The following is a 17,146-nucleotide window of genomic DNA, read 5'->3' as shown; positions in this document are numbered from 1 at the left end:
ACCACTGTTTGGTGTGAACCCCTTGTCGTATTTCAACGACGTGAAAGCGATACAATTTTTCGACTATTTATCTGTCATGTTTAATTATACTATTTCTCTCCTATTTCGCCCTTTATCTCCTGATTCGTTCCAAGCTTATCTTGAAAGGGGACGCGCGCCCCTTTTCCAAAGGCCTGATAGGTTTGACATAACCTGCATTAATCTAAAACTGAAACAAGAAAGGCTTAACGTTTCTTCTGTTTGCTGTTTTCGTTACTTCCTTCGCCTACTGACTGCCTTCATTATCAGAGCATGCAGTCACTTCCAGGTTTTGATAGTAGTTGACTAACTTGGGAATTTTCAATGTTCGCTGACCGTTCTTCCCTTATTGGCATGCCGTTATTTTGAAACTATTAAAATCGCCTCTGACCTCAATAATGTCTAAGCACTAAACAAATCTCATTCACTATTCATGATACAGTAATAACCCACGTATAAGAACCTGAATTTTTCAATTTAGCCTAAATAGGTTCTTATATAAATGGTACTTAAAGCAAATTTAGGCTACCAAGGTTCTTATTCTTATATTTTCATATGAAATTGATCTGAATATAATTTTACATAGGATCACTGTAATGACCTGTTATATCAAAGGAACAGAGTAACTTAACGTGAAAAAGCAAGATATAACGTACTATGTGAAAATGTGGTTCACCGGGAGGATTTCCTGCGGTCAAAATCACGTTCGGAGAACTCAGGCATTTTACTGTTTTCGGCGCGTTGACGGAAATTTCCGAGCAATTCCGAACATAATAACCTCGGGATAGACGACCGAGCCAAAATTATTCAAAATGGCCGCCGCTCGAAGGAAAGGGAGATTCAATACAACTAGCTAGAAAGGTAATGAAAGTGTTATTTTACTACGCAGCTGCAGTTGACTCCCGATAACTCGAACCTTCAAGGAAAAATAGTGTTTTGGGGATAAATCGGCTTATGGCGATCAGCTGTGGCCTGAGTCACGATTCACGCAACTTCAGTCAAGTTCGAGTCAGCTTCCGTTTCTTTTATTTTCTTTTCTCCTTTTGTTTCGTTTATGTCTTGCTATCTTTGATTGTGATTCTCTCTTTCATAACGATGCGCCAACTGCTGTTCTCAAACTCATTAATAATTCGTTAAGAGAAAACAAAGGAAATCACTACCGTGACCGTAATTTGGATATGTGATCCTAATTGCCATGAAATTTTGCCAACTTTAGCCTTGAATTTCTCCAAGAATTATTGATCATTTAAGAAGCCATATCAAACACTCGAAAGTGTGTTTCATCAGATATCCAAACACCTCGAAGTGGTTTAAAAAACACTCGGCTGCGCCTCGTTTTTTCAACGGGTCTTGACAATCTGCGAGCCAGCGAGCCAAACGAGGCACTCAGGTTAGTCTGAAAAACACTCCGGTTAGCCTAAAAAGCACTCCGGTTAGCCTAAATAGCACTCAGGTTAGCTTAAATAGCTCCCCGGTTAGCTTAACGGTTAGCAGGTTGTTCATGCCTCGCACGGTTGCCTCGCATGCTTGATCGCATGTTTTGTTCATGCCTCGCATGCCTCGCTGGCTCGCATATTGTCGGCTTATTCTACTTTGCGAAACGAAACGAAACGAAATGAAACGAAATGTGCTGCAATAGGTGACAATCGGCATGAATGTCTTAATAACGTGATTTCAAGACGAAATGGCTGCCTTTGCAAGCTTATTTGATGACAATTAACGCCATTTCGCAAAGTAGTAATTTTACAATGGCTGCATGAGGTCACACTAGAGGCTTTACCATGGTAAAAATTGCTTTACCAAGGTAAATTGCACAACCACCCAGTTACCGTAGTAAAGCTGTCAAAGTCATAAAAAATAGATTTGACGCTTTCCATGTACACTTTTTCGCATGATCAGTTAACTTATACGTGACGAGTACACTACATGTTGACATGTCGCATGAGTTCATATCGGCGGTAAGTTACTGAACTGTGACTTAGCGCGTAATAAAATTATGGATCAACAAGAGAGAGTTGCATTTTCAATTGTTCCCATTTTGCTTTTAATTCTGCTGCTTAGGCGAGCACGTAGAATTCACTTCTTTCTTACATACAACTATTTAGATCTTGGGACCAAAGAAAGTGCAGCGGTTTCGTTAATTAACCGTAGACGGCAAAGACACAGACATGTAGGCAAGCCTGGGTTTACCCTCGACCACAGGGATGGTTTGAGGAAAGGTATTATAACCGGCTCCTTCGAGCCCTTTGGAAAGACCATTTCAGGTTAACAAGGGAAACATTCGACTTCATTTGCCAGCTCGTTGAAAGGGACTCAAACACACGCGCGAATGAGCGGGAAAATAAATTTCATGTTTATAAAATATGAATCCACAAATGTATTGTAATTACTGCGTTTGTCCAAAAAGATGACAAACTGTCAACAAAATAAGCATGGTTTAGATAGACAAGAGATGTACCCACCTATTTTTTTTGGTAACTAGATTCTTATCTGGGGTCAAGTCAACTTTGTTCTTGCCGCTGTTGTCAGGGCAACTTACCAGAGTTAGGTTTACCATGGTAAACTGAAAATTGGGGGTCACACTTGCCGTGCTGTTAACCATGGTAAACTTGAGTTTACCATGGTTAACTTTCTCCAGTGTGACCTCAACCATTATTATTACTATTTTGCGAAACGGCTTCTAAATTACCTTTTAACCCAAGTTAACCATCTATGCGCTTAAAATATCAACCTAAGTTGTCTGTTGGACATTTTCCATTTCCCTTTTTGCTCTTAAACCTTGTCCTGGCGATAAAGAAGCTCGTTTCACAAAATAGTAATTTTGCTAAAAATTACTATTTTGCGAAACGGCTTCTAAATTACCTTTTAAAAACAAGTTGACCATCCATGGGCTTAAAATATCAACCTAAGTTGTCTGTTATACATTTTCCATTTCCCTTTTCGCTCTTAAACCTTGTCCTGGCGATAAAGAAGCTCATTTTGCAAAATAGTAATTTTGCTAAAAATTACTATTTTGCGAAACGGCTTCTAAATTACCTTTTAACCCAAGTTTACCATCTATCAGTGCGCTTAAAATAGGGTTGTTCAAAACCCGATAAAAGATAATCCACGATTAAAAGATAATTGAGGTTTTCACTGCGCTCGTTAAAAATATTTTTAGTCCAAATATTAAGTTAATGGTAAGGAAACGTCAAAGGCAAAGATGAGGGACAAAATCTTTTTTTACAAAAATCTTTATTGTTTAGTAATTAAACTCGAATCAAAGTTCTTGTTAATGAGTGTATACAATATGCGAGCCAGCGAGGCATGCGAGGCCCTTCCAACATAAACTGCAGCACCATTGTTTTCATGAGGTTTCATAACCAGTCCATCAAGTAACTATGCACGAGCCAATCAACGGCTAAATGATCACTTAACCTCAAAGGGGATGCACAATCTGCGAGCCAGCGAGGCATGCGAGGCATTCGAGGCAGATGTGCGAGGCACTCAGGTTAGCCTAAAAAGCACTCCGGTTAGCCTAAAAAGCACTCAGGTTAGCTTAAATAGCTCCCCCGGTTAACGTAACGGTTAGCATTTGTGTTGGGGGTTGTTCATACCTCGTACCTCGCATGCCTCGCATGCCTCGCTGGCTCGTAGATTGTGCATCCCCCTTGTTAATCCAGGATTAGCTTAATCGGGCTTTGAACAACTAGGCCCAGGTTGACAGTGTGTCTTATTAAAGCTCGAAGATGTAGTGGGTGATATAATGGAAGCTGATAGCTTTCAGCATTTTAAATCTAAGCTCAAAATGTAATTAAATATTTGACTGCAAAGATATTGATTTATAGGGCTAACCTCTAAACTTCCTTTTCTAGAAGTACGTTTCTTCTTAATTTTTTATTTGTTTATATAGTCTGCTTCTGGAATAAATAAAGTATGTAATTGTATGTATGTATGTATGTATGTATGTATGTATGTATTGCTGGGATAAAGCAGTTCCGTTTTCTGTTGAATCCACATGTATACAGTTATTGTGGAGCGTAATCGTATGAAGTAACCCAACTTGAAAAAACATGGCTGTCAATGTTTTGCTCGCAAAGGGTAGAGGCTGTATTCCATATCATCTTGGGTGTCCTGTGGACTCAACAAGATGGGGCTTGAGTGGCAGGGTGATACTCCTTCATCGCCCGTTTTACCAGGCGCAGAGATGGGATCTCTGCTTCAGGTGTATGGAAATAGAGGTCTTAATCCTCTTAGAAAATTTATGAACAATGGGGGATGTTGCATATCTTTCAACAGATGTAGAGAATCACAGCGTTAATAGTGCTCTAGCGATCGATAATAAAATATGTTGCAAACCAGGCAGTTGATCTTTCTGTTTACCACAGTTGTCACATCATCATGTAAACAAGAATGAAATCCAGAAAACATAAAAAGAAGAGAAAAATCCAAAAATAAATGTTGGATCCTGGCTTGAACTTGACTTGGGCTTGAACATGACAATGAGAGAGTCTCAAAATCTCCTGCTGTTTTCAAAATAGCATAACCTGACAGTAAAGCCTCCCAGGAGGACATCTCAGTAATTATTATTATTATTATTATTATTATTATTATTATTATTATGGAAGTAAAAATTTCTGGATACCCAGATATCCTAAACAATGATTGGGCGGCCAGCCCAATGCAATGCAACGACCAAAGTCCTTACAATTAAAATCCCAACTCTGAATCATAAAGATCCTAGTAATTAAATTCTAAAACTATTTACTATCCATTATTTATTATTATTATTATTATTATTATAACCATCATTATTAATTATTATTGTTGCTTTTATTTTTGTTTTCTTTCTTGTTGACTCACATTATTTTGAGAGTAAACCCAATTTTCATCTTTCTTTGTTTTGTTTGTAAATTTGTTTTTGTTAAATCTGTATTGTAAAGTCTAGCAAAATAAAATAAAGGAAAAGAAAATGAAAGAACATTTAATTGATTCTCAAATTAGTCATCAAATATACAGTGAAAACTTTTTGTGTTGTTCACTAAGCACGTGTGTCACTCATTTTCTTTTTAGCTGCAATTCTATGGTTCGCATCATGAGAATAAAAATTGAGTAAGCTCAGAAAGAGTAATAAAACATGGAGAGGACATCAGAGCCGAAAAATCCCAGAGATGGAGCAAGTGTGTTCTCAATCGTGTTCCTCTGGTGGCTACAAGATGTGCTAAGCCTTGGGAACAAGCGACCACTGACTGACAAAGATTTACTTCCCCTTCTAGAAGATTACAAAGCTGAGGTGCTTATAGAAAAAGCTGAGAAATACTGGCTGGATGAATTAAAAAGGAGTCAATTTAAAAACAAGAAGCCACATTTATGGAAAGCATTGATCAGGCTTCTTCCCTGGAGATCAGGTGTTGCAATAGTTATTTTGAGAACGCTGTGCTCTTTGAGTTATGCCTTTCTCCCTTTATGTCTTTGGCTTGTGTTGAAGACATTAAATGATGGGCCAAATATGGACATGACGCTTGCATTTATCTATGTGGCACTTTTGGGAGTAACAAGTGTGATAAAAGCAATATCGACACAACACTATGACTACCTTACAGAGCTCTGGGCTCTGAAGCTGAAGGTGGCAGTAATTGGACTTGTTTACAAGAAGGTAATTAATCTAACTTGTAGTAAATACACGTCTTGAAACGAATACTGTAGTAACTGGCTTTGAGTGACATGTGAACTGGGTGTATTCCAAAATCCTACACACTGTGATCATGTATTTTGACACCCAATGTATGATGCGTGGGCACAGGTCACCAAAGCGTATGTGACACAGGTTACCATGCAAGCGTGATTTAAGAGTTTGTATGGAGTTAAAATTAAATCGAAATTTAGACAACAATTTCCCCTAAAAAGCCCACAAAAAATATATTTAAGTCTGAAAAAGCTTACCCGGTGTGTTTTGCTTTGTTTTCAATGCTTCTCAGTGCTTCCAAACGCTGTTTTGAGCGGTTTATCTCTCAGCAGCTAGTCCGCATACATCACTGTATTATGTTAATGACGAGGTAGGAAACTGCAAGTCGAATTTCAATGAAATATGGCTCTTCATCTAAGGAGAGCACTTCAAAAACCTCGCTAAAATTTGCTTGAAACTTAAGCTCTCGCTTACCTGCCTCAACATATGGCAACAAGGATGATGTGCGGTCCCTCCTGGGTGGCTCATTTACGGAACAGTTCATTTATTGAGACACAGGCCTTCGTTGAAAACAAAGTTCATTTCAAATCGGGTGCCATTTTTGCCGCCGACAGAGCCGCCAAAGCCGCCAAAGGCTTCCCGTGGATTTCCCCGGCTGAGCACATTTTAGTACTCGTGCCTAGGTTTTGACCATGAGTTTGTTCCAGCATTCCAGGGACACGGCTCGGTCGGCGGCAAAAAAGGCACCCGATTTGAAATGAACTTTGTTTTCAACGAAGGTCTGTGTCTCAATAAATGAACTCTTCCGTAAATGAGCTACCCAGGAGGGACCGCACATCATCCTTTTTGCTTAAGTTTCAAGCAAATTTTAGTGAGGTTTTCTAAGTGCCCTCCTTAAATGACGGGCCAAATTTAATTGAAATTCGACTTGTAGTTTCCTACCTTGTCATTAACATAATACAGTGATGCACGTGGACCAGCTGCTGAGAGATAAACCGGTAAAAACAGCGTTTGGAAGCACTGACGAGCATTGAAAACACAGCAAAAAAAACCGGGCAAGCTTTTTTCAGACTTAAGTATATTTTTTGTGGGTTTTTTCAGGGAATATTGTTGTCTAAATTTCGATTTAACTCCATACAAACTCTTAAATCACGCTTGCATGGTAATCTGTGTCACATATGCTTTGGTGACCTGTGGTGTGGGTCCTGAAAATGTCATTCCCTTCCCTCCCCCTCCACCCAGAATATAATTGGAAAGCCTAAGGGGGGAGGGGCCACACATAAGATCACTGGAAAGCCTGATGGGTGGTCGCAAATGTCATGCAACAGTTTTTAGAAGAATGTGAATAGATGCTAGACTGGAATTGAATTTCTGGCGGGTCGGTGCACCCCCTCCCTCCCCCCACCCCTCCCAAAAAATAAACCTATGGGGGTGAGTATGGATATTTTCTGGAACAACACACTGGGCCACCCTATCCCTCTGGAAAGTCTAGCTTGTAAATTTGGTGGTCTTTAAATCCTTCCCCCTTCCACCTGTAATTTCAAATCCCTTCTGTGCATTGGTGTGTGTGTGTGTGTGTGTGGGGGGGGGGGGGGGGGGTGTGGCTATGGGTATTTTCTGGAACTAAAATGCTGTTGGGCTGACACTCTCACAGAACCCATTAAGTCAGTCTAAATTAAGATTCAAAATTGGGGAGCCAACTCATCATCCGAAGCTATCAGGTCAACAAACAAGGCCAACAAATCATAGTAAGTAAAATAATGTGTGAGAGAAAGATATAACATAGTACACTGTAAGTGAAAATGTGGTTTGTGTGAGAGGACTTGAACCCTGGTCTCTTGTATTCAAGGCTGATGTGATAACCACTACACAACAGTGAATTCACAGTAGAATCAGACGAAATACTACAGCTTATTCTTATTGCATTGATCCTATGTAAAAATAATTGGCTGATTCACTTATTCACTTCAGGAAATATTCCTTGTTGTCTGTTTGATGTTTCAACAGATGTAAATTGGCCTTGTGGAACAACGGTTATTGTTAACAAGTCAGTAATGTGTTTTAGTATATTCCAAACCAGTGGAGAGTGTTATTGTGTATGCTCTTTTGGGCTACTGAAACTTCAGAATGGTTGTTGTAATCCACCTCTCAGAACTATCCTGGTCTTTGTGTGGAAGTGTTTTGCCAATTTCTTAGAAAAAAAGTAACCTCAGTAAATTTGGTTATTTGTGCTTAAAGTAAGCATTTGTGTGTGATAAACTAAAAGGTATTTTTGCCTGAATAAAAAAAACAGTTCTTTTTGATCCTCTATCACTCAGAAACCGGACCTATAAAACACTTTTCAAGCGTAAACTGCATGAATTGCTCGTAGAGGTTTTGGAGACTGAGGAGGTGTATGTTGATGTAAACGCTGTTACTCGTATCAATCTTATGTCACTACTTAGTTAGCTTGCATGTAACTTTCTAAATAATAATTAGTCATTTAGATGATTTATTTATTCTTTTATTTCTCTATTTAATTCTTTTTCTCTTTCTTTAATGAATCTATTTTTTGTTGTTAATTTTCTTAGTCTTTTCCTTTTGAGCATGTAAACATCTATCAATGCTACCCACCTCGAATAGCCCTTGCTAATTGTGGGTAACTAATATCATAAAAAGTGTCTTCTCTTATAATAAATTGTTGTAGTTGTCTTTAAAGGCAGTTGGAGGTGAGGTGTGTGTGTGTGGGGGGGGGGGGGGGGAAGGGTTTGGGGGTTGGGGTCCTGTATTAGTAGGCATCACCCATAGGAAACCCGAGTTTCTCGAGATGCGCAGAACGTATGCGCAGTAACAAAAGTAGGCGCCGTCCTTAACCTTGGGTGATCATTTCTTTTATTCTCATCGTAAAAATTTATCTCGCTTTATGGTACTTGAAAATGCATTGTTATGGAAAAGGTAAAAGTGAAAATGATTGGTTGTGTTTGCTGTTAGGTTCTCTCACTAAATCGGTATGGCCTGGAGTCTAAGTTATCTGGAAACATCATCAACCTGGTCTCTAACGATGCACAAAAAGTGGAAAAGTCCTTGAACCAACTGGGAATGGTGCTTTCTGTGCCTTTGGAACTTTCAATCAGCTTGGTAATCCTGTGGTACTTGATTGGCTGGGAAGCGTTCGTTGGTGCATCCCTGTTTTTCCTGTTAGTCACCTTTCAAATCTTCATAGCGAGAAAAGCTGCCAAGCTTAGAAAGAAGGCAGTTGCGTTCACAGATAAACGACTCGTGGTGATGAATGAAATCATCTCTGGAATACGAGCAGTCAAAATGTATGCTTGGGAGTGGAACTTCAGGGACATTTTGTTCGAGTTTCGCAGGTAATGGGGAAAACAATCCAAACAAAGGTATCAAAACAAAATGAAACAAAACAACAACTATGGTTCCGATCGATCGGTTTAAAGAAAAGCGCGTTTTCCCGCGCTTGACACCGTCTCATATTTACTTTAAGTTGATTGGTTCATTGCGCTGTTTACGTCTGTCCTGATTGGTTAGAGTGATTAAATTGGTTTTTGAAAAATTCGGTTACCACTACAGAAACTTAGTTCAATAGAAAACTCTAAGACGACTCCTACTCTCCCCAAGCCTACTGCAGAAAGTTGCACATTTGTACATTTTCCTTTTTCGGTTTGGTTTTGCGTTAATGATTGGTTAAAAAATTCTCAACAAATTACAAGTCAACCAATGATTTGCTTTGACATATTTTCCCTCGTGTGACGACATTTTCTTGTGTTTGTTTCGAGTTTTGACCAAATATAACGGTTTGCCCAGAAAGACATGGAGGCAAAGCAAACTAAGGCTTTTTACCAATTATTCCACGAGCGCGCGTTGCATATGGAATGATAGATAGCCAACGAGGTACGTAGCGCCTCGTTGGCTATCAATCATCTTACTACCCAACAACCGTGAGTGGAATAATTGTTTTATTAAAAACAATAAAGAAATATTGCTACATCTTGTTGATTTTGCTTTTCAAGAACAACCAGGAGACAATTTAATAATCTTATCGTTATTTCTCGGGCATAGTATAATAATGGCTCATATACCGTGGTCGCTAAGCCAATCAAATCCATCGAATTGCATCATACGATGATTCAGTTTTTTGTTAATACTAATATCTATTTTCTTAATTTCTTTGCAGAAATGAGATGACCGTAATTCGCTTCAAAGGCTTCTTCATCTCCATGATTTCTGTTTTGTTCTACACAACACTCCCCCTAGCCGGTCTTATTGCAGTTACAACTCTAGCTTTGACGGGAACGTATTTCTCTTCGTTTACGGTATTCACACTTCTCCTAGGCCTTCTAACGATACGCTTTATATTTTGTATCAACTTGAGTGGATCCGTCTACATGGTCACTGAAGCTAAAGTAGCCCTCGAAAGAATCCAGGCCTTTCTTAAGGACCAGGATGCAACCTATGAACCAACCGTAGAGAACCACGAGAAAAGACCGCTTTTAGTAGAGCAATCGGGTAATCTTGAAGATGATCTTGCGGTTTATTATAAAATTACAAAGGAAAACGAGAATTATAGAAAACGAGATTATCCTACAAACAAGAATTTGAAACCATTTATTTCTGGTGCAGTGTCTGTGAGGAATGATGATATTTCTTTTAGCAACTTTTATAAAGTTTCATCAGAGGCATTTATAGGTCAGTCTACTGGTGGATTAAACCTCAGTGATCAAACTAGTGTGCCAAGCGGCAGCCAACCTTTTCTTTGTATATCTGATGCGAAGTGTTCTTGGAGTCAAAGTTACCTTACCGACACCTTGTGTGGTATAACGTTAACTATCCGTAAAGGTGAGATGTTAGCGATCACGGGTGCAGTCGGAAGTGGAAAATCGTCTTTACTAACGGCTATTCTTAGGGAACTACCTTTACGTAAAGGAACGTTGTCGATTCACGGGAAAGTAGCTCATGTACCTCAAATGCCCTGGGTGTTTTCGGGAACCGTAAGGGAAAATATTTTGTTTGGTTTGCCATTTCACGAGGAGAGATTCAAAAGAGTCGTTCATGTCTGTGGGTTGGTGAAGGATCTCAGTGATTTTGCCAGAGGTGATCTTACCGAAATTGGACAGCGTGGAGTGAGTCTTAGTGGAGGACAAAAAGCACGGGTGGGACTAGCACGTGCCGTGTATTCAAACGCTGACATTTATCTACTTGACGATCCACTAAGCGCGGTGGACACTAAAGTGGGAAGGAAACTATTCGATAGCTGCATCCTCGGGGAATTATCGGGTCGCATTCGTTTGTTGGCCACTCACCAACTGCAGTATTTGAAAAATGTCAATCGCATTGCTGTTATTGAAAAGGGTTCAGTAGCATACCAGGGAAGCTATAATGAGCTTAAAGCGAAGGGAGCATTTGGAGGAATTGTGGAATTATCATCAGAGCCTTCTGAGAATGAAACTGAGGGCGCAGGGAGTGAAGGCAGCAATGAGACCCTAGCGCAAGAATCGTCTGTTGTCTTGGCTCCCATCGAGGAAGGACAAGAAGACCATGACGGCAAAGTGACTTTGTGCAGTGATTTGGAGCTGGAAAAGAATTTAATCATTCCTCCAGCGTCTGAAAGACAAGAGCTGATTAGTAACCAGGAGTTAAATGGGAAAGGAAAGATCGAGGAGACGCTGAATACACCATCTATCTCGCAGGAGTCGTCTGAAAATGGGCACAAAACAGAATCTTTTTTAGGTGGTCCGATGTTGGAAAAGAATTTCATTATTTGCCAGGAAGAGGGTGAGGAATCGGACGATTTTGAGAACTCAAGGAGTAGAAGTCTAAACAAGGTTGGTGAGAAAGGAAAGATCGAGAAGACGTCGGATGAACCAAATATGTCGCCGGTTTCGATTGAACAGGGGCGTGAGAAACGGTCTTTTTCGTGTGATTCGGATTTGGAAAAGAGTTTAGTCATTAGCCAGGAGGAGCTTCTACTGTGTGAAAGGTCTGGAGAAAGTCTCGAGAGCGTTGAAGAAGGTAACGAGAAAGGAATCGTGGAGCTGTCCAGTAGGTCATCCCCTTCACCAGTTTTCTCTGAGAAAAGGCATGCAGACCACGACGACAACCCGCCGTTTATGGATGTGTTTGATTTGCCCAAACTAGAAGGAGACGACGCCTTGGTCCCGGAAATCGTTGGGCTCGAAGCCAAAAATGGCCCCGAAGCTGACCATCGAAAAGTTCTTGACTTGAAGGAATCGGAAGAACATAAGACAACCGGCACGGTGACCTTGGGGCTGTACTGGAGATATTTTAAGGAAGGTCTATCAGTACCATTATTAATCTTTCTCGCATTTTTATTGATATTTGCACAAGGTAAGGTCAGGCAAAAAAAAAGAATCTTTATGTTAAGCTTGGGGCCTTGAAAAGGCTTCATCCAGTTTTAGGGGCAAGAAAGCTCATGGGTCTCTTTTCTTTTGTTATCATTTCATCCTTGTACAACATGACGTCACTATTACGTAAGACGTGGCTATTGGGTCCTTCGTTCTCGTTCTTCAGTGCTTTTTAAGAGTTTAAAATTAACAATTTGATAGCAGGTCAAGCGTTTTCCTGGTTTAAAATGATTTTCGTCTATGTGCCTGCGTATGTCCGGCTTCACCTACCATTTTAGGTGTGACGGAAACGTCCTATTCGGTCACCCACGTTGCGTTTCGTAAAGGTACATTGAAAGTATAAATGCGTAAGCCATCCTATTGTTTCTATAATTTATTGACTAAATTTTCCCTTTCAGTAACCGTAATGTTTTTTTATTCATTACTGCTGAAGGATGAACTCAGATTGTCCACTTACCCCGCGCGCGCATCTCTGTGGTGCTGTACCTATACGTTTTTAAAAGGGCTTTTTAAAAGCAGGTTTAGTGCTAGGGAGTGTAGGAAGGAGTCCTCGAGTGATAAAGTGATTTTTACTGTTGAACGTATCAGGAATAGTTGAACGAAAGCTGTGGATGAGTTCGTTCTCAACAGTGCTGTTTCAGTAATTGTAACAATCACCAGTAGGAGGGCTATCGACTTGTTAGAGTCCATTATTTATACATCGTATTTATGCATTTTTGCTAACCTACCGTGAACATTGTTTCAGTTTGTCTCCTGGCTCCAAACTGGTGGTTGGCCAAAATGGCGGAGATGTCACGTGACGACCAAAAAGCACCAATCACTCAAGTCATTCATGCTTGCCTTGTGGCTGCGTCCATCGTTGCCTTGGCGACATCGTCCTTCTTTTTTTACTACCTCCTTCTGAAAGCGGCTGAAAACCTTCACAACAAAATGACCGAAGCGACTATCAAAGCTCCTGTACTGTTTTTCGACACTAACCCAACAGGGCGTATTTTGAATCGGTTTTCCAAAGATATTGGTTGTATGGACGACGTTTTACCAAATATATTTTTGACAGCTGTATTCCTTTGCCTCTTCTCGTTGTTTGCCGTTTTAGTTCCTGCAGCAACAAATTACTGGCTGTTCTTGGCTCTTCTTCCGATTATTGGAATATATGTTTATTTCGGGCGATATTTCCTAAAGTCTTCCAGAGAGCTGAAGAGAATCGAGGCCATTAGATGCAGTCCTGTGTACTCGCACGTCACGGAAACGGTGAATGGACTTGAAATAGTGCACTCTTCAAATATGAACAGGACTTTTCTAGAGAGACTCCAAAGGTTAGCGTTATGGCTTTTATAGCGCGATTTTCTTTTAACAGAGACTAAACTCTACTGATTTAGTGTAAAACTGGTGGGATAAAAGTCCCCGCGCTGACATCACTGAAACGTAACGTTTTTTATGTTAACATCAAGGTTAAAGCTACTAAACGATGCGACTTTTTCTCACATTTTGAATGGCAAGGTTTTTCGTTGTAACTTATTCATTTGCTTTTACCTCTTGAAGTCACTTTAGCGTTTCTTTATTGCTTTATCCCATTTTTTTGACCTCAAAGAAAACATTTGGTACCAACCTCGTTCCCATGGTCCTCTCTCTTCCATCTTGGGAACGAGGTAGATTTGGTGCTATTTAACCCCAAGGTGTGGTAGCCTTTACGCTCTAGAAGTTTTGTTGTATTTTGAGGGAGATGGGAGTGTTCAGAATCTTATTCTACTTTTCGAGTCATAAAAAGTGTCTTTGTTTACCATACGACATGACGCATAGCACTTATAGTCGTGCTCTACGGGAAACGCCAAGGTACCCGCGTGTGGTACGTGAAATAATCCCGTAAGCTTCACAAAAACTCGCTAAAAGAAAGGCGAAAGACAGAAAACGTCGAAATTTGAGGGGAAAATGGATCAGGTGATTATTTCTGCCATGCGCGTTTCCTTCTAAATCCCTCTTGTTGTGTACAAAAACTGGTAAGGAATTTTATTTGGAGTAACAGTACGTTGTTTCACTACGGTGTTTTTACCGGCAGGTATCAGGATGAGAATACGCAAGCGTTCTTTATGGTGGTGTCGTGCAATCGTTGGTTGGCTGTTCGCCTGGACCTGCTGAACAGTGTTTTTGTCACGGTTGTCGCAGTTGGTGCTATTCTGGTCACAGAAAATCCCGGTGAGTTGGTGAAAGCGTCATCCCTTTCAAACGCTTCACTTCCCTCAATACCAGAATGATTAGGTACAAGATGACGTAAAATGTTTTTGTCGTTTATAAAATTACTCCGGAAAGACGTGGGGTGTTTGAAACCAAGCCGCGGCAAAGTGTTCTTTTAAAAACACGTCATATAATTTGTTCAGTGGTTTGGGGCGGGAGTGGCTTGGCGTCTGCGGAAGCTGACTTAATTCAAATCGACTAGACCAAAAACTCCCTTATGTTTCAATGCGATAATATCGAGGGACATCATGATACTTATAGAGTTAACAATGTGTTGTTGACACCGTCATTTTCCTCAGCCTTAGCGGGACTCGCCCTCACCTACGCGCTTCAAACACTGGACGGAACTCAATATGGCATAAGAATGGCTTCAGAGGTAGAAAACTTGATGACGTCCGTTGAACGTGTCATGGCATACACTGAGATTGAACCTGAACCTGGTTACAGCACAGAATCCAGCCCTTCAGGGTCCTGGCCAAGTGTAGGAAGCTTAGAGGTACGGGACCTCTCTCTGGTGTACTTTGAAGGCGGGCCTTGCGTACTAAAGGACATCAGCTTTTGTGTTCGTAGTAAGGAAAAGGTGGGCGTTGTGGGTCGCACTGTGGCTGGAAAGTCATCTCTGGTATCTGCTTTGTTTCGCATGCCAGAGCCTTTGGGAAAGGTGAGTTAAACGTGGAAAATCAACATAATTTTCGGTATAATTGAAATACCTGAGATGATACAGAAACTTCATTGGAAAATTCGGGTTGCCGCACGCCACGAAAAGAAAAATAGATTTTTAGGATAGGTGAAGTCCCACACGGTCCTTGCATAATCCCTGTTTCTGTACCATGAAGTAATTATGACAATCAATATAATTTCCCCTTGGTTGGGATGCTATTCCATCGCAAGGCTATCCCCCGCATTTTGTTTGGTAGCCGCGGTTTTACAGATATTGTGCTGTAAAATGTCTTCTCCAAGGAAATACCTTGCTTCAATGGGGCTACCTGCAACGTTTTCAACGTCTCATTTTGTCGGTCGAAAGAACAAAAGATAAAACAACAGAACAATGCTCCTGGCTCTAAAAACAGTTGAGCTACCGGTTACCGGGGTCCAGTGAACATAGAGCTTTAGAGCAGGTGCAAGCCTACTGGACTCATCAGCGTAAAGAAAACAAAGTCCAATAAATAAAAGTGGGAAGCCGCGAATCACCGAAGGTCGAAGGGTGCAATGGAGACGTGCTATAATACTGGTCCTGCACATAAGTCGGTATTTTACAATATTTAAATAAACCAAAGATAAATATTCAGGCATGTGAATAAAGTTATTAATTATCAATTTATTTCTTCGCTTTGGTCTTTTTTGCAGGTTTTAATTGATGGTGTTGACATTGCGTCTCTCAATCTCCAAGAGGCACGCCGGGCCATGGCTGTTATCACTCAAGATCCGGTGCTCTTTGGAGGTACTCTTCACAGAAACATGGACCCGTTCTCACAATATACGGATGAAGACCTCTGGACAGCTCTTGACGAGGTACAGTTGAAGACCCTTGTGCAAGATCTCCCAGGACAGCTCAACTTTAAATTGAGAGAAGCCGGATCAAACTTGAGTGTTGGTGAGAGGCAGTTGGTGTGTTTGGCTCGTGCGCTGGTCCAAAAGAGCAAAATCATCATCATGGATGAGGCAACTGCTAATGTGGATTTCAAAACCGATCGCCTGATCCAGGAAGTCATTCGTGACAAGTTCAAAGATTCCACAGTGTTGACTATTGCTCACCGACTCAACACCATCATGGACTATGATAGGGTGCTGGTTCTTGATGGTGGACGAGTGGTGGAGTTCGACAAACCCGAGGTATTGATAAGAAGTGGTGGAGTGTTTGCTGAACTTGTCAGAAGTCACAACAAAAGTGTGAATCACTGAAGACATAAGATCCAAATAGCTATCTCATGGACTGCACAAATCTGCGCATAATTACAGTGAATACGGACTCCATATCAAGTGGACACCTTCTTCTATTAAGCGGATACTAGCTTTGCCCCCTAATTTACTTTAAAATGAACCTGTACTGTGCTGTGCCCTCCATTTGGCGGACGCGGTTACCAAAATTTAGCCATTTTATCATGAAACCTATATTAAGCGTACACTTCAAGTGTTTTTAGAATACATTTTATAGATTTTTGTGGGATTAAGATAATGTTTTTGCTCCTTTTGTGTGCCGCATTTTGTAGACTTTTACAGGTCGGGAATAATGATTACAAGTAACGAATTATGAACTTAAATGTAATGAAGTGTGAAAATGTGGGTATAATAAACGACAAAATCAGTATGAGGGTTTTTTCTCTTAGGTCCCAGCTGGGCATAGGGCTGGAATCAAAGTCCTCCATCTATTTCTGTTCTGTGCTGCCTAGCCTGTCTACACCCGCCCTCTCCCCTCAGGAAAAATCGGGGAGAGAGACTTCTGTGTTTGACCGTTGATTATCGTGTTCAGAAATCACGTGGAAAATTATATGATTGGATGATACTTTCTGATCATTACATCATGCAAATAGCTCATTTTAATTGGTTGACATTTTCGCGGGGGCTTCATAAGCGGCGGGCAACGTGTGCTTCTTCAGTCGTCACCTTCGTGTGCCCAACAGATGAACTTGTGAAATGAGTTGTATTTCGCGTGTTTTTTGTAGAAATAATATTGTCAAGAATACGGATAAAAATCTGGTGCGGAAGAATATCATGTTTATTTTTACAGGGGGCGGCTGTACACAGTGTAGGTTTTCCAAGCAAGGGAAAACATGAGCGATTATTTGTTGTGTTTTTCATCAATCGAAAAATTAGGTGACATTTCGCTCAAGGTAGTTTTCTGGGCATTCTACATCTTGTTTCACAACATCTT

The 17,146-nt window shown here is 40.6% G+C and overlaps 1 protein-coding gene across 2 annotated transcripts; it reads left to right on the top strand.

The window, feature by feature from the left end:
* Window positions 1-774: 774 nt before the first annotated feature.
* Window positions 775-16,582, top strand: LOC146456463 (ATP-binding cassette sub-family C member 4-like). 2 transcript variants are annotated; one of them, XM_085092705.1, is made up of 8 exons: window positions 775-879; window positions 5,071-5,653; window positions 8,654-9,033; window positions 9,855-12,025; window positions 12,788-13,358; window positions 14,099-14,235; window positions 14,574-14,935; window positions 15,622-16,582. In XM_085092705.1, the coding sequence occupies exons 2-8, from the start codon at window positions 5,135-5,137 to the stop codon at window positions 16,174-16,176; spliced, it is 4,695 nt and encodes a 1,564-aa protein (XP_084948831.1). In that variant the 5' UTR covers window positions 775-879; window positions 5,071-5,134; the 3' UTR covers window positions 16,177-16,582. The 2 variants fall into 2 exon arrangements, with proteins under 2 accessions (XP_084948831.1, XP_084948832.1); XM_085092706.1 differs by lacking the exon at window positions 775-879 and adding an exon at window positions 972-1,408.
* Window positions 16,583-17,146: the final 564 nt, after the last annotated feature.

Source organism: Pavona decussata, unplaced genomic scaffold (assembly GCF_977016875.1).
Source record: "Pavona decussata unplaced genomic scaffold, jaPavDecu1.1 SCAFFOLD_254, whole genome shotgun sequence".
NCBI classification, from domain to species: Eukaryota; Metazoa; Cnidaria; class Anthozoa; order Scleractinia; family Agariciidae; genus Pavona; species Pavona decussata.
This window is presented reverse-complemented; position numbering and strand designations above follow the sequence as displayed.

What these genes read in the sequence shown, in the direction of transcription:
- LOC146456463 (XM_085092705.1), top strand. Translation starts at nt 5,135, where the DNA reads ATGGAGAGGACATCAGAGCCGAAAAATCCCAGAGATGGAGCAAGTGTG. An exon ending in ATTTTGTTCGAGTTTCGCAG is followed by an intron (nt 9,034 to 9,854) that starts GTAATGGGGAAA and finishes ATTTCTTTGCAG; the next exon opens with AAATGAGATGACCGTAATTC. An exon ending in TCTGGTCACAGAAAATCCCG is followed by an intron (nt 14,236 to 14,573) that starts GTGAGTTGGTGA and finishes CATTTTCCTCAG; the next exon opens with CCTTAGCGGGACTCGCCCTC.